Consider the following 23695-nt stretch of genomic DNA (forward strand, 5'->3'; position numbering starts at 1 on the left):
TGAAAATTTGATTTTAGATTTAAATATATAGCTCTTTGTAGTAAGTATGGATATGGAGTCCTGAATCTGTAAAATATGAGTTAAATAGAAGTTATTTTATGCTAAAGAAATATTGTCAGGCACCAACGTTGTGGTACTGTAGGTTAAGCTGCTGCTTGGAATGCTGGCATCCCATATGAACACCCATGTGAGGCACAGCTGCTGGACTTCTGATCCAGCTCCATGCTAATATACTTGGAAAAGCAACAACAGATGGCCCAAGTGTTTGGGCCCCTGTACCCATGCAGGAGACTCAGGAGTTCAAGCACCTGGCTTTGAACTGGACTAACATCAGCTAGTGCTACAATCTGGGTAGTGAATTAGTGGATGGTATATCTCTCTCCCTCTCTGTAACTCTTCTTTTCAAATAAATAAGGAAACATTCTCAGTTTTTGGTGATCCAATGTATTTATACTAGATTAATATGAATTTCCATTAAACCAAAACAATTTGAAAGACAAACTTTATAAATACTTGTTTTTTCCCCATTTATCAATTTAGTCAAGCTAAAATACATCCAAGATAATTCAGAAGAAATGAGCAACACATGAAGTTCAATATTTAAGAAACATTTCTCTTTATTTTTTTCATGTATTCAAATAAAAGTGCAGTATATACAATTACATTGAAGAATCCTATAGTGTTTGTACTTTCTACTTTCTAGTTTACACTTGAATTCCTAAAATATTCTTTTAATTTGAGGAAAATTAGTAAAATGTTGAAAACACTTCACTTATTTTACGTTATTGATAAGATACTGACTTTTAATTCTGTTTTTGCCCATTTAAGGAGATCTTTATTGCTCATCCTACATAGCGATAGATTTTATTTAAGAATACCTTGGACTACGTTCTATTTTGTGGAGTCTCTATTAATTTTGTTGCCATTTTAATGAGAATTAAAGCTTTCAGAAATTGTAGATTTTAGTTTATTGTTAAAGCCTAGTTTAAAGGTGGTTTTAAAAGCATATTTTGTGGGAGGGAGGTTATGAGGGGAAAAGCCGCTATAATCCAAAAGTTGTAGTTTGTAAATTAATATTTATTAAATAAAAGTTTAAAAAATCATATTTTAGTGAATTCTGTGTGAATTATATTTGAAAAAAAATTTTTTAAAAACTGTCTTCTCAGATTACTTTGACTATCATAATTTATTAATGACTTTTTTTGGACTGTCACATTTAAAACTATAATTTTATTTATTGAAATATGTAAGACCAGATATATATACACACAGACATATATATATTAATTGGAATATGTAAAACTATGTATGTTAAATCAGTTTTCAGAGACTAAGCCCTTGTTATCTATGAAGAATATTTTTGTTGTTGTTTTAATAATCTGTATATTACTAAATTTATTCTTTATTTGACTTTGGTGTTTTCTTTTGTATTAAGACAACGCTCCTTGACTTAGATGCTTTGGCAAGACATTTGGCTGACTGTATTCGAAGGTAAAATTTGATGTGAAATTTGACATTTGTGTAGTTGAGTAAAGATGAAGGACATAATTATATGAATTACTGTCTTACTTGTATTTTATTTATTTATTTTTATAGTAGAGAGATCCTTGATCATCAAGACGGTAATACAGAAGATGATGGGCTTACAGGACTCCTAAGGCTTGCAACAAGTGTTATTAAACACAAACCTCCATTCAAATTTTCAAGGGAAGGACAGGTATGTGTTAAGGTATCCAGATAGCTATATGAAATACAACTAAAATGTTATTATTGCATTGTGTGTGGAATTTTCTTAAGTTTTAAAAACATACGGTTATAAATTTTGCCAAAACTTACCACTCCAGGAAAAGTGAACTTTTACTAAATCCTGTAAATATAAAACTTGGGTCTGCTTTTAGAATGTGAAAGCAAATTTTTATTTTTCTGACAGTATCTGTTTAAAAAAATCACTGCTTTGCTGGTAGTATTTCTATAAGATGGAATGTTTCAAATTAATACCATATTGTTAATTAATATCCTGACATAAACAATGGAATTAATATATAGTCCTTTTTATATAGTACTTGTTCCTTTTTTTTTAAGATTTATTTATTTATTTGAAAGGCAGAGTTACAGAGAGGCAGAGAGAGAGAGAGAGAGAGAGAGAGAGAGAGAGGTCTTCCTCTGCTAGTTCACTCTTCAAATGACCACAACAGCCAGAGCTGGACTGATCCAAAACCAGGAGCCAAGAGCTTCTTCCGGGTCTCCCACGCAGGTTCAGGGGCCCAAGGGCTTGGACCATCTTCTACTGCTTTCCCAGGCCACAGCAGAGAGCTGGATCAGAAGAGGAGCAGCCGGGACTAGAATCGGCGCCTATATGGGATGCTGGTGCTTTGGGCCAGGGCGTTAACCCACTGGGCCACAGCGCTCCCCCGAGGTTTGTTTGTTTATTTGAAAGGCAGTGTTACCGAGTGGGAGAGAGCGCTTTCATCTGCTGGTTCACTCCTGAAATGACCTTAATGGCCAGGGCTGGATTAGACAAAAGCTGAGTGTCTGGAATTATATTCACATCTCCCATGCGTGTACAGGGGCCCAAGGACCTGGCCCATCCTCTGCTGCTATCCAAGGTTCATTAATAGGGAACAGCCGGGACTTGAACTGGTGCTCATAAAGGATGCTGGTTTTACAGGCAGTTGTTTAATCTGCTGATCCACAAAGCTGGCACTTACTCAAATAGAACTTTTAGAATTTTTCTTCTAGAATTTACCTTAGTGCAGGAGTCACTGAAATTTTCTGTAGAGAGCCTTATAGTAAGTTTTTTAGGTTTTATAGGTTTGTAACAGTCTCTGCCACCAACTTCACCACAACTGTTATTACTTCTTTCTTCCCTCCTCCTTCCTCAATTCCTGATTTCTTCTTTTTCCCCTTTGAAAATATAGACACTGTTCTTTAATACCCTGCCTATTATCTAATAAAAGATTTGTTGAATGAATGGATGATTGAAGTATCACGTCTGACACTTTGAAATTTTAAATTTTATTTCCTTGAGAGGCAGAGAGTTAGTTCACATACACTGCTATCTGCTGACTGGTTCCTCCTTGGTGCCTGCAATGGCTGGACTGGGCCAAGCCAAAGCCAGGAGTCAGGAACTCAGTCCAGGTCTCCCACATGGGTGACAGGTACCAGTAATTAGAGCCATCATCACTGCCTTCTAGGATGTGCACTAGTAGGAAACTGAAGTTAGAACCTGGAATCTGATATTGAACCCAGGTACTCCAGTATGGAACCAAAGAAGTGTTAACCACTAGAATGAATACCTGCTCCTGATTCTTGAACTGAAAATTGAGTAGTGCATCTGTTGTAATGATTGAGAACCTGCTTTATCTACAATTTTCCACAATTTGTATGTACCTTCACAAATAATAGCTGCTCATGATATTTGTAATTCACAGGAGAAAATAAGAGCTCTTTAAGAGATATCCTCAGGGATTACACTGACATGATTAGGAAAAACTTTGAATAAGGTACTACATTTGTAATGGGTAGTTTTTCTTAGGTGGAAAAGTAAAGGAAACCATAGCATTTAAGGAAAGAATGTGAGTAAAAATTAAGTCATAGGAAAGCACTCAGTTTGTGCAGGAAATTGAGTGATTCAATTTGGCTTGAGAAAATTTGGGAGGTAAATTTGGGAACCTATGAATCCAGATGTTGAGCACTGGAAATTATTTTTCTTTGTAAAAATATTGCTGTCTATGTTTAGGCTGCTGTAAACTAGATAGCTTATGAACAGAAAGATTTTTCTTTTTTAAAGATTTAATTATTTTATTTGAAAGGCAGAGGCAGAGAAAAACAGACAGAGGGAGACAGAGACAGGTCTTCTGTCTGCTGGTTCACTCCCCCGATGGACACAATGCTGTAGCTGAGCCAATCCGAGGCCAGGAGCCAGGAGTTTCCTCCGGGTCTGCCACACAGGTGCAGGGACCCAAATACTTGGGCCATCTTTTACTGCTTTCACAGGCCATAGCAGGGAGCTGGATCAGAAGAGGAGCATCCGGGACTGGAACCGGCACCCAAATGGGATGCTCACTGCAGGTGGCGTCTTTACCTGTTACAGCACAGTGCTGGCCCCTGGGAAGATATTCTTACAATTTAGAGGTTGAGAAATACAAGATTAAAGTCTTTAATGGGCGTTAATCTCATTCTTGAGGCACAGCCCTCATGACCTAATTACCTCCCAAAGGCTTCAGTTACCAATACCATCATGTTAGTGCTTAGATTTTAGTGTATGAAATTTGGGGGCCAAAAACATTGTGATAGTTAAACTTTGGTAAGTTTTTTGATGAAATAGTGTCAGGAATGTGCCTTAGCAAAATTAGTGTGGTAAGAGATGGAAAAGCAATAGAGTACATTGATCTTTGAACTAGAATTGTTTACGGATTCCTTCCAGGTTGTTGAGTTAATCTAGGTATCTTTTCATGGATTTTTTTTTTCCCCCAGATTGATTTATTTAGGGAGAGAGAGAGAAAAGAGATCTTCTGTTTGCTGGTACACTCCCCAAATGGCGCAGCATCCGGTTCTTGAGTATATGTGGCAGGAGCTCAAATACCCTGGCCATCTTGTGCTCATTTCTCAAGTGCATTAGAAAGGAACTGGATTGGAAGTGGAGCAGCTGGGACTTAACCCAGTAATCATGTGGAATGACAGTTTTGCAGGCTGCAGCTTAACTGCCCCTACCCCATTTTAAATTTCTAAATTTTTCAAGTTTAACTATTTATAAATTACATATATCCAGGGTTTTTGGAAACTTTTTAAAGATTCATTTATTAATTTGCAAGTCAGTTACACAGAGAGAAGAGAGTCAGAGAGAGAGAGGTCTTCCATCCAATGGTTCACTCCCCTATTGGCCGCAACGGTTGGAGCTGCACCAATCTGAAGCCAGGAGTCAGGAGCTTCCTCTGGTTCTCCCATGTTGTTGCAGGGACCCAAGGACTCAGGCCATCTTCTGCTGCTTTCCCAGGCCATAGCAGAGTGCCTGGTTGGAAGTGGAGCAGCCTGGCCTCTAACCGGCGCCCATATGGGATGCCGATGCTTCAGGCCAGGGCATTAACCCACTGCGCCACAGCACTGGCCCCTGAAACTGTTATTTTGAAAGGTAAAATTATGTTGCTCTTTTAAGTTAAATAATGAAATCTAAGTGCTGTCACAATTTTTTATTTGTCACCGTCATTTTCTTTTCTCTTTTTTTTTTTTTCCAAAGATTTATTTTATTTGAAAGGCAGAGTTACACAGAGGGAGAGGGAGATACAAAGAGAGAAATCTTCATCCACTGGTTCATTCCTAAAGTGGCTGCACCAGGCTGATGCTAGGAGCCAGGAACTTCATCTGGGTCTCCCACGTAGGAGAGAAGTAGGGACCCAATCACTTGGGCCATCCTCTGCTGCTTTCTAAGGTGCATTAGCAGAGAGCTGGATCAGAAGTAGAGCAGGTGGAAGTTGAACCGGTGCCCATACGGGATGACAGCATTGCAGGCGGCAGCTTTATCCCCCAGGCCAAGCACCAGCCCCTTATCACCATCATTTTAAATATAAAAACGCTTTTTCCTGAAATTTTACTTTGCTACATTGTTTTCTTTTTCTTTAAGAGTTGTTTGTTCATTTTAAAGTCAGAGTTACAGAGGGAGAAGTAGAGGCAGAGAAAGAGAGGACTTCAATCCACTGGTTCACTTCCCTATTGGCTGCAACGGTTGGAGCTGGGCTGATATGAAGCCAGGAGCTTCTTCCAGGTCTCCCATGCAGGTGCAGAGGCCCAAGGGATTGGGTCATCTTCCACCGCTTTTCCAGGCCATAGCAGAAAGCTGGATTGGAAGTGGAGCAGCCAGGTCTCGAACCACACATATGGGATGCAGGCACTGCAGGCAGCGGCTTTACCCTCCAAGCCACAGCACCAGCCTCTGCTACATTGTCTTTTTTTTTTTTTTTTTTCTTTTTTTTTTTTTTGACAGGTAGAGTGGACAGTGAGAGAGAGAGACAGAGAGAAAGGTCTTCCTTTGCCGTTGGTTCACCCTCCAATGGCCGCCGCGGCCGGCGCACCGCGCTGATCCGATGGCAGGAGCCAGGAGCCAGGTACTTCTCCTGGTCTCCCATGGGGTGCAGGGCCCAAGGACTTGGGCCATCCTCCACTGCACTCCCTGGCCACAGCAGAGAGCTGGCCTGGAAGAGGGGCAACCGGGACAGAATCCGGCGCCCCGACCGGGACTAGAACCCGGTATGCCGGCGCCACTAGGCGGAAGATTAGCCTATTGAGCCGCGGCGCTGGCCTACATTGTCTTAATACCCTCATAATATTTCTTTTTGACTCTTTCACAGCATATTATTGAAATGTATTTTTTTTATTCTTTTATTTTTTGACAGGTAGAGTGGACAGTGAGAGAGAGAGAGAGAGAGAAAGGTCTTCCTTTTCTTTCACTGTCCACTCTGCCTGTCAAAAAATTAAAAAAAAAAAAAAGAGAGAAAGGTCTTCCTTTGCCGTTGGTTCATCCCCCAATGGCTGCTGCAGCCGCGCATCGCGCTGATCTGAATCCAGGAGCCACGTGTTTCTCCTGGTCTCCCATGCGGGTGCAGAGCCCAAGCTCCTGGGCCATCCTCCACTGCACTCCTGGGTCACAGCAGAGAGCTGGACTGGAAGAGGAGCAACTGGTACAGAATCCGGCACCCTGACCGGGACTATCTCCTGGTGTGCCAGCGCCGCAGGCAGGGAGGATTAGCATATTGAGCCACGGCGCCAGCCGAAATGTATTTCTCTTAAACTTTTTTTATTTTGCACTTGAATTTCTGTGCAATAAAAATACGTAAATTTATAAAATATGCTTTACTGTGGTCACGTGATATTGTCTTAAATTTCTCATATTTAGTTATGGTTACATTGATTATTTCGACAGAACATTGCAAGCACCATAAAGATTTTGGTTTGGTGGCCGGCGCCATGGCTCACTTGGATAGTCTTCCGCCTGCAGCGCTGGTATCCCATATGGGTGCCGGGTTCTAGTCCCAGTTGCTCCTCTTCCGATCCAGCTCTCTGCTGTGACCTGTGGAGGATGGCCCAAGTCCATGGGCCCCTGCCCATGGAAAGCACCAGGAGGAAGCACCTGGCTTCTGGCTTTGGATTGGCGTAGCTCCAGCTGTGGCGGCCATTTGGGGAATGAACCAACGGAGGGAAGACCTTTCTCACTGTCTAACTCTTAAAAAAAAAGAAAGATACTTCAGAGTTTGCCAAATTAGTATGAAATATTAAAATGAAACCATTGAAAATGTATGCATTAATGAGAAGGATTTGTCTTACCTAGTTTTGGGTGACTCTTATTAAGCTAAGTGACAGTGTTCATTAATCCTCTTCTTGCCTTGTTTGTATCGATTCAGATTCTGAGAAACCTTGTTTATATAACATTTACAAATCGGACTGGACATAGTTTTGTTTTCTCAAGTTACAGAAGTTAAAAAAAAATACAGGATTGGGACTGGTGCTTGGCACAATGGGTTAAAGTCCTGGCCTGAAGTGCCAGCATCCCAAATGGGCACAGGTTTGAGTCCCAGCTTCTCCTCTTCCGATCCAGCTCTCTGCTATGGCCTGTGAAAGCAGTATAAGATGGCTCAAGTCCTTGTGTCCCTGCACCCATGTGGGAGACCCGGAGAAGCTCCTGGCTTTGGGTCAGTGCAGCTATGGTTGTTTTGGCCATGTCGGGGAGTGAACCAGTGGATGGAAGACCCCTCTCTCTGTCTCTATCTCTCTATCTAACTCTTTCAAATAAATAAAAAATATATATATAAAGGATTAAGTTATTAGCATATTTGTTGTCTGATCAGGGCTATTCTTTGGCCTTTGGGAGGTGTTTATAGTTTCATGCCCTTTAAGAGTGCTATAGAGAGCCAGACCCTCACTCCTTGGATGACAAGAGGACACAGAGAAGGTACAATCTATAAACTTAAAGGTGAACTCCCGTCAGTCAAGGTGTCTAGTCTTATGTTTTCTAACCTCTATAACCATCATAAACAAAGCACCTTCCATTCAAGAATGCTTTTTAGTTCTCTGAACTTCTTTATAATTACATGTCAAAAAATAGTTCTATGACCTATCATTAAAATTTTTTAATTTTCTCTTAGCAGCAGTTTGAGCACATTGTATTATTTAGTTTCAAATGATTTTAACATGATTCATCAAGTGGGTATGTTTACATACATATCTTTTTTTTTTTAAGGATTCAGTTATTTCAAAGACAGACTTAGAGTGAAAGAGTCAGAGGGGTCTTCCATCTGCTGATTAACTCTCCAAATGGCTTTAACATCTGGGACTGGGCCAGGCCAGAGCCAGAAACTAGAAGCTTGGTCCAGGTTTCCCACAGCAATGACAGGGGCCCGTGTCCTTTAGGCATCTTATGCTGGTTTTCCAGGCACATTAGTATGAAGCTGGATTAGAGTAGCTGGAACATGAACTGGCGCCCATAGGTGATGCCAGTGTTGCAGGAGGTGTCTTAATCTGCTACACTTTTTCGTTAGCTTATATATATATTATTCTTAAGAGACAACTGCAAAAAAAAAAAAAAAAAGACAACTGCTTTCCTGATGAACTAAAATGGTAAACTAATTTATTGTTCATTTTAGTATGCTCTTACCAACCTAGTATTCCTAGTAAAATGTTTTTATCACAGGCTATAAATATATTTTCATCAAAATATTGAAGTTACAGGTGTTGAATTCATTTAGTTTCTAGATCTAAACTGCTTGTCAAAGGTAGTTCATTTTTAATTTAGTAGCCATTTCATTATATTTGAATGAGTTTGGCTTTATTTTCCTTTTCAAGTAAATGCGTTGTTTTGTGTTTGCATGGAAATAATTTTAATTCTGAATTCTAAAATAATGTTTTCAGTGGGTCACCTCTATGAAATAAACCCTTTAATTTTCCAGATTTCTTGACTGAATAAAGTTTTCTTTGCAAACTCAAAATTATGCACATTCTTTAATACTAGTAAAATGGAAGAGGAAAAATACTTAGGTATCTTTTAGAGTGTGTGTGTGTGTGTGTGTGTGTGTGTTTGTCTTGAGTTTCCAAGACTACCTCCCAGTTTTGATGATTTACTAGGACAAACAGGCTTACCTTATAGTTGTATTCATGGCTAAGATTTATGAAAGCAGAATGACTCAGGAAAATTAAGGAAAAGAGATTTATGGGACAAAGTCTGGAGAGAACTAGCTTCAGGCTTTCAAAGAGATTTCTTCCAGTGGCATTGCACAGGACATGATTAATTTCCCTAGCCAAGAGTTTGGCCACATTTGTGAAGTTGTACCTACAAAGGGAGCAGTCTTGAGTCTAGTAGTGTGGATTTTTTTCATGGTTTGTATTATATAGGCATATGATATTGCATAACTGACCACAGTCTCCGAAGCTCCAAGCTTTAGAGGAAACAAGCGTTCAGCATAAACTATATATACTTAGGTGCAGTGAGCCTTTTTTATCACTGTGGGAAAGATTTATGCCAGGGTAGGGAACTGCTTAGTACTTAAGTTCCCACAGTGTAGCCACGGACCAGCCTTACATTCCAGCCTTTTTAAAGGTAATGAAGAGAGGCCGGCGCCGTGGCTCACTAGGCTAATCCTCCGCCTTGCGGCGCCGGCACACCGGGTTCTAGTCCCGGTCGGGGCACCGGATTCTGTCCTGGTTGCCCCTCTTCCAGGCCAGCTCTCTGCTGTGGCCAGGGAGTGCAGTGGAGGATGGCCCAAGTCCTTGGGCCCTGCACCCATTGGAAGACCAGGATAAGTACCTGGCTCCTGCCTTCGGATCAGCGCAGTGCGCCGGCCACAGCATGCCGGCCGCGGCGGCCATTGGAGGGTGAACCAACGGCAAAAGGAAGACCTTTCTCTCTGTCTCTCTCTCTCACTATCCACTCTGCCTGTCAAAAAAAAAAAAAAAAAAAAAAAAGTAATGAAGAGGAGTTTGGGAAGATGGCGGAATAGGGAGGGAGCACACCGATGGTCCGGGAAGGGAAGGTCCAAAGAGGGGTGAGAATTTGTAGTTTTGGGGAAAGGGAAGCCCTTCTGGAACTGGGGAGACAGGGTGGGCCTGCGAGGAGGACGCGGAAGCCTGAAGTGCAGGACGCCAGCAGGAGTGTGTATGCACCAGCGCTGGAAGTCAAGGTGATACAGGGCGCTCGCCCAGCACCGCTGCAACAGGTGTCGCCTCCCCACCCCCAACCCACCCTGGGATGGACACTGAGACACGCACGACTGAAAGGGGGAGGAAATCGAAAACGGAACAGAGTGAGTAGCACCTGCAGAAAGAGTGCGCGATTCAGAGGGACTAATTGAGGGACTAAACAAGCCAGGATCCCTTGGTGCCTCCACCCTCCCCCAAGTCGGAGCTGCAGCAGGCGGGAAGCAGCCATCTTGTGTGTGTTTACATTTGGGCTTAACGGAGAACTGCCTCTGCCTCTGCACTAACCTTCGGAGGCAGCGCCCAAAGGTGGAGTGGAGCGACACGACACTCGTGCAGGGGCGGGCAGCGAGGGAGGGCAGTTCAAAGCCCTGATACCAGTCTACTCAAGTTACCAGAAAAAAAAATTTGAATAGCGCCCGTGGGAAGAGGGCAGGATCCAGGGGGACGAACTGAGGGATCAAAAATGCCAGGATCCTTAGGAGCTGCCCAACCCACAATCAGAGCTACAGTGGGCAGAGTGCAGCCATCCTGTTTGTTTACATTCAGGCTTAAAGGGGGCTGGCCTCTGCTCCAAAACAGGAAGCAGCAGGGGCGGAGTCCAAAGGTGGTCTGGAGCTACTTGACACTCTTCACAAAGGAGGTGCAGTGAGAGAGTGGCTGACCAACGAACCCCAGGCACAGACACATAAGGGTGAACATAGGAACAAGGAAACCAGCCCCCAAGGGGCAGAGATTGGCACCTCAAAGCCCTGACACCAGCCCACTCAAGTTACAAAAATAAATAAATAAATAAGTAAAAAATAAACAAACTCACTCTGGAAGGCAGAGCAGCCTGCTTACACTGGATATTGATACAGACTCACAGCAGCCTATAGCAGAGGGAAATCAACCTGAAAAACCACCCAGATGGAATGCCAAAAAACAAAAAGCCACAATAAGAATATAGAAGAACACATAAACTCGCCAATGGAGCAGGCCAAACCAACCATTACAGAGGCTGAAGAAGAAGAATTTGAAACCATGCCAGAAAAAGAATTCAGAAAATTATTAATCAGATTACTTAGAAATAATGAGAAACAGTGTTGAGAGCTGAACGAAAAACAAGCCCAAGGATTAGAGATCCTAGAGAGAAGCCAGAATGAAATACTGGAAATGAAAAACTCAGTTGACCGTATAAAAAAATACCATGGAATCACTCGCAAATCATATAGATGAAATAGAAGACCAAATATCAGAATTCGAAGACAAACTTCCAGATAATAAAATAATCCGTTCAAACACAAGAAGAAATTAAAAATTAAAAAATACGGTTGGAGAACTACAAGATTCAATCAAACAGTGTAATGTTCGGATAATAGGAGTCCCTGAGGGTGTGGAAAGAGAGAATGGATTGGAAGGTGTTTTCAATGAAATAATATCAGAAAACTTCAAACAAAGGCAGCTGGATAACAACAGGCAAATTCAACAGATAGCCAGGACTCCAAACAGGGTAGACCAGAAGAGAAATTCACCGCGCCACATTGTGGCAACACTCAGCTCAGTGACACACAAAGAACAAATCCTAAAATGTGCCAGGGAAAATGACAAATCTCATTCAGGGGTAAGTTAATCAGACTCACCCCAGACTTCTCATCATAAACACTACAGGCAAGGAGACAATGGCATGATATATTTCAAGTTTTAAAAGACAAACAATGCCAACCTTGAATACTATACCCGGCAAAGCTATCATTTATGAATGAAGAGGAAATAAAGATCTTCCAAGACAAACAGAAACTGAAAGAATTTGTAACCACGCGTCCAACCCTACAACACTTGCTCAAAGACATGCTGCACACAGAAATAGAAAAACAAGAACTTCACTACAAAAAAAAAAAATGTAGAGTAACCTACAAGCAAAGTTCAAAATGCATAGACAGCTCATTTCGGGAAACATGAAGGGGAAAAGACAGTACTTAACAGTAATCACACTGAATGTGAATGGTCTTTATTCTACTACCAAGAGACATATACTAGCTGATTGGATCAAGAAAGAGAATCTATCTATATGCTGCCTTCAGGAGACACACCTTATCAGCAAAGATGCACACAGACTGAAAGTGAAAGGATGGAAAAAGACACTCCAAGGTAACAGAAATCAAAAAAGAGCTGGTGTGGCCATCCTGATATCAGACAAAATAGACTTTAACATAAAAACTATTAAAAGAGACAAGGGCACTATATAATGTTTAAAGGATCTATCCAACAGGAGGACATTACTATTATAAATGTATACGCACCTAATTACAGGGCGTCTGGCTACCCAAAAGAATTACTAAAGGATTTGAAGGGAGATATAGATTCAAATACAATAGTAACAGGGGACTTCAACACCCCACTCTCACCAATGGACAGATCAACCAGACAAATTCAACAAGGGAACAACAGAGCTAAGTGACGCTATAGACCAAATAGACCTAATAGATATCTTCAGAACCTTCCACCCCACAGACACAGAGTTCACATATTTTTCCCCAGTACATGGAATGTTCTCTAGGATTGAGCATATGCTAGAGCATAAAGGGAGCCTCAACAAATTCAAAAAATTGAAACTATACCATGCAGCTTCTCAGATCATAGCGCAGTGAAACTCGAAATCAACAACCCAAGAATCTCTACACCATATGCAAACATGGAGAATGGATAACATGATCCTAAACGAACAGTGGGTCATCGAAGAAATTAAAAGAGAAATCAAAAGATTTCTAGAAACAAATGAAAATGGTAACAACCTATCAAAACCTGTGGGACACAGCAAAAGCAGTGCTAAGAGGAAAGTTTATAGCAATTGGTGCCTACATCAAGAAGCTGGAAAGGAACCAAACAAATGAACTCTCCATGCACCTCAAGGATTTAGAAAAACAGCAGCAAATCAAGCCCAAATCCAGAAGGAGGAAAGAAATACTAAAGATCAGAGAAGAAATAAACAGAATTGAAACAAAAAAAAATACAAAAGATCAACAAAACCAGGAGCTGGTTCTTTGAAAAAATAAACAAAATCGACACACCATTGGCCCAACTAACCAAAAAAAGGAGCGAGAAGGCCCAAATCTGTAAAATCAAAGATAGTAATGGAAATGTAACAACAGACACAACAGAAATAAAAAGAATCATCAGAAACCACTACAGAGATTTGTATGCTAACAAATTGGGGAACCTGGAAGAAATGGATAGATTCCTGGACACATACAACCTTTCTAAACTGAGCCGTGAAGATATAGAAAATCTAAACAGACCCATAACCATGGAAGAAATTGAAGCAGTAATAAACGCACTACCGAAAAAGAAGAGCCCAGGACTGGATGGCTTCACCGCTGAATTTTACCAGACCTTTAGAGAACAACTAACCCCCGTTCTTCTCAAATTATTCAAAACGATTGAAAGGGAGGGAATCCTCCCAAATTCTTTCTATGAAGCCAATATCACCTTAATTCCTAAGCCTGGAAAAGACACAACAGAGAAAGAAAACTACAGACCTATCTCCCTGATGAACATAGATGCAAAAATACTCAACAAAATTCTGGCAAACCGAATCCAACTGCACATCAGAAAGATCATTCACCCGGACCAAGTGGGATTTATCCCTGGTTATGCAGGGATGGTTCAGTATTCGAAAGTCAATCAATGTAATACATCACATTAATAAATTGAGAAACAAAAATCATATGATTATCTCAATAGATGCAGAGAAAGCATTTGACAAAATACAACACCCTTTCATGATGAAAACCCTAAGCATGTTCCTAAGAAGGAACATTCCTCAACACAATTAAGGCAGTTTATGATAAACCATTGGCCAGCATCATATTGAATGGGGAAAAGTTGGAGGCATTTCCACTGAAAACTGGCACCAGACAGGGATGCCCACTCTCACCATTGCTATTTAATATGGTCCTAGAAGTGTTAGCCAGGGCCATCAGGCAAGAAAAAGAAATTAAAGGGATACAAATGGGAAAGGAGGAAGTTAATCTATCCCTATTTGCAGATGACATGATACTATATATAGGGGACCCGATAAACTCCTATAAGAGACTATTGGAACTCATAGAAGAGTTTGGTAAAGTAGAGTCAACGCTCAGAAATTAACAGCCTTTGTATACACAGATAATGCCAGGGCCGAGGAAGAACTTCTATGATCAATCCCATTCATGATAGCCACAAAAACAATAAAGTACCTTGGAATAAATTTAACCCAGGATGTCAAAGACCTCTATGATGAAAATTACAAAACACTAAAGAAAGAAATAGAAGACGACACAATAAATTGGAAAAACCTGCCATGCTCATGGATTGGAAGAATCAATATCATCAAAATGTCCATTCTCCCAAAAGCAATCTACAAGTTCAATGCAATACCAATCAAAATACCAAAGTCATTCTTCAAAGACTTAGAAAAAATGATGCTGAATTTAATATGGAGAAACAGGAGACCGAGAATAGCTAATGCAATCCTTTACAGTGAAAACAGGCCGGAGGCATCACAATTCCAGACTTCAAGACATACTACAGGGCAGTTATAATCAAAACAACCTGGTACTGGTACAAAAACAGATGGATAGACCAATGGAACAGAATAGAAACACCAGAGATCAATCCAAACGTCTATAACCAACTCATATTCGACATATGACCTAAAACCAACCCCTGGAACAAGGACAGCCTCTTCAGAAAATGGTGCTGGGAAAACTGGATGTCTACATGTCACAGTATGAAGCAAGACCCCTACCTTACACCTTATACAAAAATCCACTCAACATGGATCAAAGAACTAGAAATGCGCCACGACACCATGAAACTTATTGAGAGCATAGGGGAAACCCTTCAAGATGTTGGAACAGGTGAAGAACTCCTGGAGAAGACCCCAGAGGCACGAGTAATCAAAGATAAAATAAACAAATGGGATTACCTCAAATTGAAGAGTTTCTTAACAGCAAAGGAAAGAGGAAAGTGAAGAGGTGCAACCAACAGAATGGGAGACGTTATTCGCAAACTACACAACAGATAAAGGATTAACAACTAGAATCTATAAAATGATAAAAAAACACCACAGAATCAAAACAACCCCATAAAAAAATGGGCCAAGGACCTTAACAGACATTTTTCAAAAGAGGAAATCCAAATGGCCAACAGACACATGAAAAATTGCTCAGGATCCCTAGCCATCAGGGAAATGCAGATCAAAACCACAATGAGGTTTCACCACACTCCAGTTAGATTGGCTTACATACAGAAATCAACCAACAACAGATGCTGGCGAGGATGTGCGAAAAAGGGACACTAATCCACTGTTGGTAGGGATGCAAACTGGTAAAGCCACTGTCGAAGACAGTTTGGAGAGTCCTCAGAAACCTGAATATAGTACTACCATAGGGCCCAGCCATCCCACTCCTTGGAATATACCCAAATGGAATTAAAGGGGAGAAGAAAAGAGCCATTTGCACCTCAATATTTGTTGCAGCTCAATTCACAATAGCTAAGACATGGAATCAACCTAAATGTCCATCAACGGATGACTGGATAAAGAAACTATGGGATATGTACTCTATGGAACACTATACAGTAGTAAAAAAACAATGAAATCCGGGCATTTACAACAAAATGGAGGAAGCTGGAAAACATCATGCCGAATGAAATAAGCCAGTGTAAAAGGGACAAATATCATGTTCTCCCTGATTGATGGCAACTAAACGAGCATCTAAAATGATACCCATTGAAGGGAAATGGACACTTTGAGAGACAATGACATGATCAGCCCTTGTCTAGACTGTTGAGGAACAACTTACTATTTTATTCCTTTTAGTATTGTTGTTGTTGCTGTGTTTGTTCTACATAAGACCACTGGTTGAACTCTGTAATCAATGCACAATCATTCTTAGGCATTTAAAATTAACAGAAAAGTGACCTCTGTGAAACATAGGAGTGGGAATAAGAGAGGAAAGAGATATATAGTTTGGCACATGCTCACTCAGACTTACCTCCAATGGTGGAACTAGAAATGTGCCAGGGGATTTCAACTCAGTCTTACCAAGGAGGCAGGTACCAATGCCAGGGCACTTGGTAAAGTGATAAGTATAAGTACACAACTGATCAAAAAGATAGGGTAAGTGTCGAAGAGATCTCACAAATAAGACCAGTGTAAGGAAATAATGAAGGATAGAATTAAAAGGGAGAGAATGATCCTGCGGGGGAAGCAGACTCCTAGAATGGCAAACGCCCAAAACAGCACTCCTGCCTCAGAATCAACCCTTGGGACATTCGGATCTGGCTATAAGGTCCATGAGAGTCTCACAGGCATGGAAAGCCATGACACGGTGGGAAAAAACAATCTAAATGAAAGATCCTGGTGAACAAGACCCCAGCAGAAGGAACAGGCCATCAAGGCGAGAGGTGCCTTTCTCTGAAGGGAGGAAGGAACCTCCACTGTGATACGGCCTTGACTGAACAAGTTCAGAGTTGGTGAACTCAAGGGGCTTCCATATCCTAGACAGCTCATAGCAAGAGTCTCGGGTGCTTGCTGACATCATAAATAAGAGTGCCAATTGTTAAATCAACAACGGGAGTCACTGGGTACAGGCTCCCCACATAGGATCTCTGTCCTTAATGTGTTTTACTATGAAACTTAAAGACAACACTACTAGTCGAACAATACCCTATACCTTGTGCGGTTGTGTGAGTGCAGCCTATTGAAATCCTTGCTTAGTGTTTACTAAGTTGATCTTCTGTATATGAAGGTAATTGAAAATGAAACTCGATGAAGGGCGGGATGGGAGAGGGGAGGGCCCCGGGAGGGAGGGAGGTTGTGGGGGAAGCCACAACAATACAAAAGTTGCACTTTGTAAATTCACTTTTATTAAAAAAAAATTTAAAAATGTAATGAAGTTTCTTTCTTATTGTCTGGTCTTTATTCTGCACAGCACCCCAGGAAGATTTATTTATACTTCATGGCATTGGATCATAATTTTTGGGTTGTATAGGGAAATGGTAAAAAATCCAGGAAGAAATGCCAATTAAGGAAGAGCAAGTAGCACAGATAACCCTGCACCCACTTTCTCAGGCAGAGTGAGTTGATGGAAAAGTATATTTAAAATGAAGATCTGGGCCGGCGCCGCAGCTCACTAGGCTAATCCTCCACCTTGTGGCGCCGGCACACCGGGTTCTAGTCCCGGTCGGGGCGCCAGATTCTGTCCCGGTTGCCTCTCTTCCAGGCCAGCTCTCTGCTGTGGCCAGGGAGTGCAGTGGAGGATGGCCCAAGTACTTGGGCCCTGCACCCCATGGGAGACCAGGATAAGTACCTGGCTCCTGCCTTCGGATCAGCGCGGTGCGCCGGCCATTGGAGGGTGAACCAACGGCAAAGGAAGACCTTTCTCTCTGTCTCTCTCTCTCACTGTCCACTCTGCCTGTAAAAAAAAAAAAAAAAAAAATTTAAAAATGAAGATCTGGAGGTTGATACCCTTAAAATATTGAAGTTGTATGATAAACCTATTCAGTCTGAACATCAGTAGTAAAGATGTTAAGGCTTGGTGTCTTCCTGATCTGGCATCTCTTAACTCTATGAGAAATGACTGGCAAATTCTCAACCTCTACTGCATTTTATTTAAGAGCCTTTTAACACTGCCTGGCACTTAGTAAGTCTTCAGTGTGCGAACATTGCTTCTTTTGCTGCTTTAGTGCAAGTTAGTATAGTGAAATCAGGAGAAAAGTAAATACAGAGACATTTTATAGCATGTACTGGAGTTAAGATGAGGATTTTCAGGCCTTAAAATCTTTGGTCACTTAATAGTGGAAAGTAATAACATTATATGTGGATAATCTGTAACAATGAGCTGTTGGATATTAAGAGGGAAAGATTAAAGGTAATCGCTAGGCACTCACTTTTTCTAAGAGAAATAAATGTTAGGAAGAATTTCACATAATGTATATGATGTCACTGGTAAGGGTTTTTTTTTGTTTTTTTGTTTTTTTTTTTGTCTTTATGATTTATTATCTGAAAGGCAGAGCTTTAGAGAGAGACACACAAATAGAAATCTTGCATCTGCTGGTTCATGCTCTAAATGGCTACAAAAACCAGAGATGCTCTAAGCTGAATCCAGGAGATTCTTCTTGGTCTCCCAAATGGGCACAGGGCTCCAAGCACTTGGGCCATCTTCTGCTTTCCCAGGTGCATTAGCAAGGAACTGCATCAGAAGTGGAATGCCAAGACTCAAACTGATACCCATGTGGGATGCTTCTGTCACAGGTGGTGGCTTTATCTGCTGGGCCACAATATCATCCCTGCTGTTAAGTTTTTGAATGATTTTAGTAAATTGTAGTTTTGTATATAATCCAGTTTACTCTGTTTAAGTTATTTTTTGTATTTGGAATATACTATTATGTTGTAGTAACATAATTAATTTTTGTATTTTCTTCCCCTGTCTCAGGAGTTTTTGAGAGATATCTTCAATCTGCTGTTTCTGTTGCCTAGTCTGAAAGATCGACAACAGCCAAAGTGCAAATCACATTCTTCAAGAGCTGCTGCTTATGATTTGTTAGTAGAGATGGTGAAGGGATCAGTTGAAAACTACAGGCTAATACATAACTGGGTTATGGCCCAGCATATGCAGTGTAAGCAGTCTTTTCTTTCTTCAGCCACTTTCATATTATGAACTTTTGTTGGCTGGATTGTATTCAAATTTTAAAAAACACTGATTTTTTAAAAAATCCAGCTGAAAGGACTTTTTAATAAGTATTTTAAATACTTTGGTAATTTTTAGATAATTGATTTAGTTCGAAGTGAAATTAAATTTGGATGATTCTTTGAATTTTTAGGAAATTAATTGTATGCATTCTTACACCTAATTTGAAAATTTATCATATATAATTTTCTGTATATATTATCCAGACAACTGATGACAGTAGTGGCTGTTAATAAAAGCAAAAGTACATTATCTAATAGTTTTTTTTGGGGGGGTCATCTTTCCTCCCTCTTTCTTCAGCAGCCCATGCACCTTACAAGTGGGACTACTGGCCTCATGAAGATGTCCGTGCAGAATGTAGGTTTGTTGGCCTGACAAACCTTGGAGCTACTTGTTACTTGGCTTCCACAATACAGCAACTTTATATGATACCTGAGGCAAGGCAGGCCGTCTTCACTGCAAAGGTATTCATCTTCACTTCTAAACCAAAATTGTGAAAACAAATTTTAAAATTTTGTTTATAGACCTTGATTATATCTTGTGTAAACTATTGTCTGTGAAAAGAATTGATGTATTAAAGAGGAAACACTGATTACAAAGCTAGCTAACATGTATTTGAATTGCTTTTACATTTTAGTAGATTGCTCATAGTACTGTATATAATTAATTTATTTCAGTAAAAATATGGATTTTAATAATACGGAAAAGTCAGCAAGAGGTAAAAGTAAAGTTATACCTGGAATCACAGAGCTTGTTTCTTTTTTATATATCCCACAGTAAATGAGATTGTGGACCTAGATTGGGTAACCTCTGTGCCATATTATTTTTGTTTACCTCTTCTTTGGTTAATCTTTGTTTGCATGGATTGTTTTGCAGTTTGCCCTCTGCACTGGTTTTATACCTTTTTGGTGAACTGCAGTTATGCTTGTACTGATTTTGACTTTCCTCAATAGTGTCTTTTTATGTCCGGGCTTTTTTTTCCCTAACAAAGTACTAATGCTTTCTATACTGTCATTGAATCTTTTAATGTGTTTAAATTACTCTTCAAAGTCTCCAATTTACAGTGTGCTCTAGTAGGTTTGTGAATTTTGTTTTCAGTTATATTGACATTTTTAGGTTTATTAACTCAGGAGATTGATGAAAAAGGTAGATTAGTAATTGGTTAATTTAATTTAAATTTTTTTTTTTTTTTTTTTTTTTTTTTATTTTATTTTTGACAGGCAGAGTGGACAGTGAGAGAGAGAGACAGAGAGAGAAAGGTCTTCCTTTGCCGTTGGTTCACCCTCCAATGGCCGCCGCTGCAGCCGGCGCACCGCGCTGATCCGATGGCAGGAGCCAGGATCCAGGTGCTTTTCCTGGTCTCCCATGGGGTGCAGGGCCCAAGCACCTGGGCCATCCTCCACTGCACTCCCTGGCCATAGCAGAGAGCTGGCCTGGAAGAGGGGCAACCGGGACAGAATCCGGCGCCCCGACCGGGACTAGAACCCGGTGTGCCGGCGCCGCAAGGTGGAGGATTAGCCTATTGAGCCACGGCGCCGGCCTGGTTAATTTAATTTAAAGGAATATTTTTTGACTAACCATGGTGAACCTATCTGCATAGTTTTATAAAACCAGTAGCAAACAAAAAACATGTTTTCAGTGATTTTCTTTCTGGATAGGAATGACGGTAATAATTCTTTATTTCTCTTTCTTATTAATGACCACCTTTAAGATACTAGTAGCACCAGCAGGAATTAGTATCAATAGAAAGAACATTCAGATGGGCTAATTGAGAGATAGTCTCACAAATGATATTTTTGGTGAAAAACTAAATTCAGACTTAGATCTACATGGAAAATCCTTAAGGAATAGAATTATATGATTTGAGGGCACTTGATTCTTTAAATGAAAAATCTTGACAGATTTTTATTTTCTGATGCTGACAGAAAGCTATCTGTATTTAATAATTGTGATAATATTTACACAGCATAAAATATGCCATTTTAACTATTTTTATGTTTATATTTAAGTAACATTAAGTACATTCACATTGCTTTAGAACCATCAATTTGTGTTTCAATCTGCAGCTGAACCTCTGTACTCACACTTAACTTCCCATTACCCCTCTCCACAGCCCATTCTGCTTTCCATTTCTTTGAATTTGACTAATCTAGGTATCTCATCTTAATAGAATCATAGAGTATTAATCCTTTTATGAGTAATGTATTTCATGTAGCATAATGTCTTAAAGTTTACCTACACTGTAGCACGTATCAGAATTTTTTTTTTTCAGGCTGAATATTTATTGTATATAAGAGGGTACTTCTAAATGTTTGAAGGAAAAATGAAATTAAAATGTAAGCATAGGGGCCAGTGTAATAGGTTAAGCCTATTACACTATGGCGCTGGCATCCCATATGGATGTCAGCTGCTCCACTTTCAATCCAGCTCCCTGCGCCCGGTAAGGCAATGGAGAATGGCCCAAGTCCTTAGGCTCCTGCACCCATGTAGGAGACCTGGAAGAATCTCCTGGCTCCTGGCTTCACATCAGCCCAGCTCTGGCCTTTGGGGGAACAAACCAGCCGATAGAAGACCTCTTTCTCTGTCTCTCCTCTGTTAACTCTGCCTTTCAAATAAATAAATAAATCTTTAAAATGTAAGTTTATTTTGATAAAAATTTTTTGAAATCTATGCAGTTTTTTCAGACCAGGTCGGTTGGGTTTAGGGTTGTATGGCTATAGACACATAGTTTTTTCATAATACTCACTTTCATGAACTTGTAAAAGATTTTTTGTATGAATTGATTTCATTTTTTAATACCAGAATTAAATTTATCTGTTACTTTGATTTTCCACATACTTCTTGACATTCTTTCAACTACAGCATGTTTTATTTCTCTATTTGTTTGTTCATGAACACTGGGTCAATTGTATGGCTATTGTGGATACGACTGTTATAAACATGTGCATATAAATACACCGAAGTTTCTACTTCCACTGCTTTTGGATTTGTACTTAGAAGTGGAATTGCTGGATTATACTGTAGTTCTGTGTTTAGTGTTTTAGGGAGCTATCATACATTTTCCACAAGGGCTATACCATTTTATGTTCCTAACAGCAATGCACAAGGGTTCTTTTAGTAGTGAAAACATATTTTTATTTTTCATATTATTCAAAATTGCACATTAAATAATTTTCCTTGTTTCTGCTTGATTTTAAGGAATTTGTGCACTTCTTTTCTTAGCTTACTAATGCTTTATATATCCTTTTATAGTCTGAATTAACACTTGCCTATATCACATGTTATATGTTTAAAAATTGTCATATGAGTATTCTTGAATAGTCTCATGGGAAATTGAGCCTCTCATGAGCCAGGAACATTTAGCAGTTACTTTTAGCAGTTTGTTTGAATATTAGTAAATTTGTGGCAACTATGCTCTGTACAGATCTCTATTTTAGTTCTTGTGTCTTCAGTTGGAGTATAAGCTTCTAACCAGCAGAGCCTAACAAAACTGGCTTATTAGAGATTTATTATTCCATAGAAATACCAGTCATTCAGATGTTTAACAGTATTTTATAATGGGGCTAACACCTTTGTCAGTCTCTTTTTAAAGATTTATTTATTTATTTGAAAGGCAGAGATAGAAGGAGAAAGAAAGTGAGAGAGAATCTTCCATCCACTGGTTCACTCCCCACATGACCGCAACTGCTAGAGCTGGGCCAAGCCAGAGCCAGGAACTTCCTCCAGATCTCCCATGTGGGTGCAGGGGCCCAAGTACTTGGGCCTTCTTCTGTTGCTTTCCTGGGCTTATTAGCAGGGAGCTAGATTGGAAGTGGAGTAGCTGGGACTGGAACCTGTGCCCATATGGGATATCGGCACTACAGGTGGAGGCTTAAGCTTCTATGCCCTAGCACCAGCCCCCATCTCCCTCTCCCTCCTTCCTTCCTCCTCTCTCTCTCCCTCTCCCTCTTTCTCTTTTTTTTTTTTTCCCCCAACACTTATTTTTGGGGGCCAGCATTGTGGCATAGCAGGTAAAGCTGCTGCCTGCAATACTGGCGTCCCATTCGTGCACTGGTTCAAGTCCATTACCCATCCAGCTCCCTGCTAATACACCTAGGAACTGGTGAAAGATGGTCCAAGTGCTTGGGTCCCTGCACCCATGTGGAAGACCCAGAGGAAGCTCCTGGTTTCCAGCTTTGGACCAGTCCAGCCCTAGCCATGCAGCCATTTGGGTAGTGAACCAGCAGATAGAAGATTCTCTCTCTCTCTCTCTGTATCTTTGCCTCTCAAATAAATAAGTAAATCTTTTATTTGAAAGGCAGAAGTACACAAAGAGAGATCTTCCATCTGCTGGTTCACTCCTGAAATGGCCACGTAGCCAGGGCTGGGCCAGGTCAGAGCCAGGAGCTTGGAACTCCATCTCTGTCTCCCACATAGGTGGCAGGGGCCCAAGCACTCAGACTACCTTCTGCTTTCCCAGGTGTGTTATCAAGGAGCTGAATTGGAAATGTAACAGGCAGGACTCGAACCAGCGCTTATGGGATGCCAGCATCCACGGCAGCATGTTACCCCTACATACCACAAAGCTGGCTCCTAGGTCTCTTCTAATACTTTAATTTTACACTGTATATCTAGATAGTATGGCCTGAGTATGGATCTTTGCTAGAAACCTGGTATTTAGAGTTAAGTCTCTGGTCAGTGAGTCTAGCCAGATTGCTAAAGTTCAGTTACCGACATTTCAAATTTAGGCAGTTTTCAGAGATCTTGCCTAGTATTCTTCCTTTTAGCATAAAAGATAACACTATTTCAGGAAAAGATGCTAG

General features: G+C 40.5%; 1 protein-coding gene across 10 annotated transcripts in view; it reads left to right on the forward strand.

Annotated features, from left to right (window-relative positions):
* The window catches only part of USP34 (ubiquitin specific peptidase 34), a 235198-nt gene that overhangs the window by 140403 nt on the left and 71100 nt on the right, over positions 1-23695 (forward strand). For all 10 annotated transcript variants that reach the window (XR_011386628.1, XM_051838286.2, XM_051838305.2 and 7 more), the window contains 4 exons: positions 1436-1491; positions 1597-1717; positions 18639-18822; positions 19197-19357. Coding sequence is in view for 9 of the 10 variants with exons in the window: in XM_051838286.2 (XP_051694246.1) it covers positions 1436-1491; positions 1597-1717; positions 18639-18822; positions 19197-19357 (522 nt within the window). In the remaining variant the exon portion in view is untranslated. The remainder of the gene's footprint in view (positions 1-1435; positions 1492-1596; positions 1718-18638; positions 18823-19196; positions 19358-23695) is intronic.

The sequence above is a fragment of the Oryctolagus cuniculus genome, chromosome 2 (assembly GCF_964237555.1).
Source record: "Oryctolagus cuniculus chromosome 2, mOryCun1.1, whole genome shotgun sequence".
Classification (NCBI taxonomy): Eukaryota; Metazoa; Chordata; class Mammalia; order Lagomorpha; family Leporidae; genus Oryctolagus; species Oryctolagus cuniculus.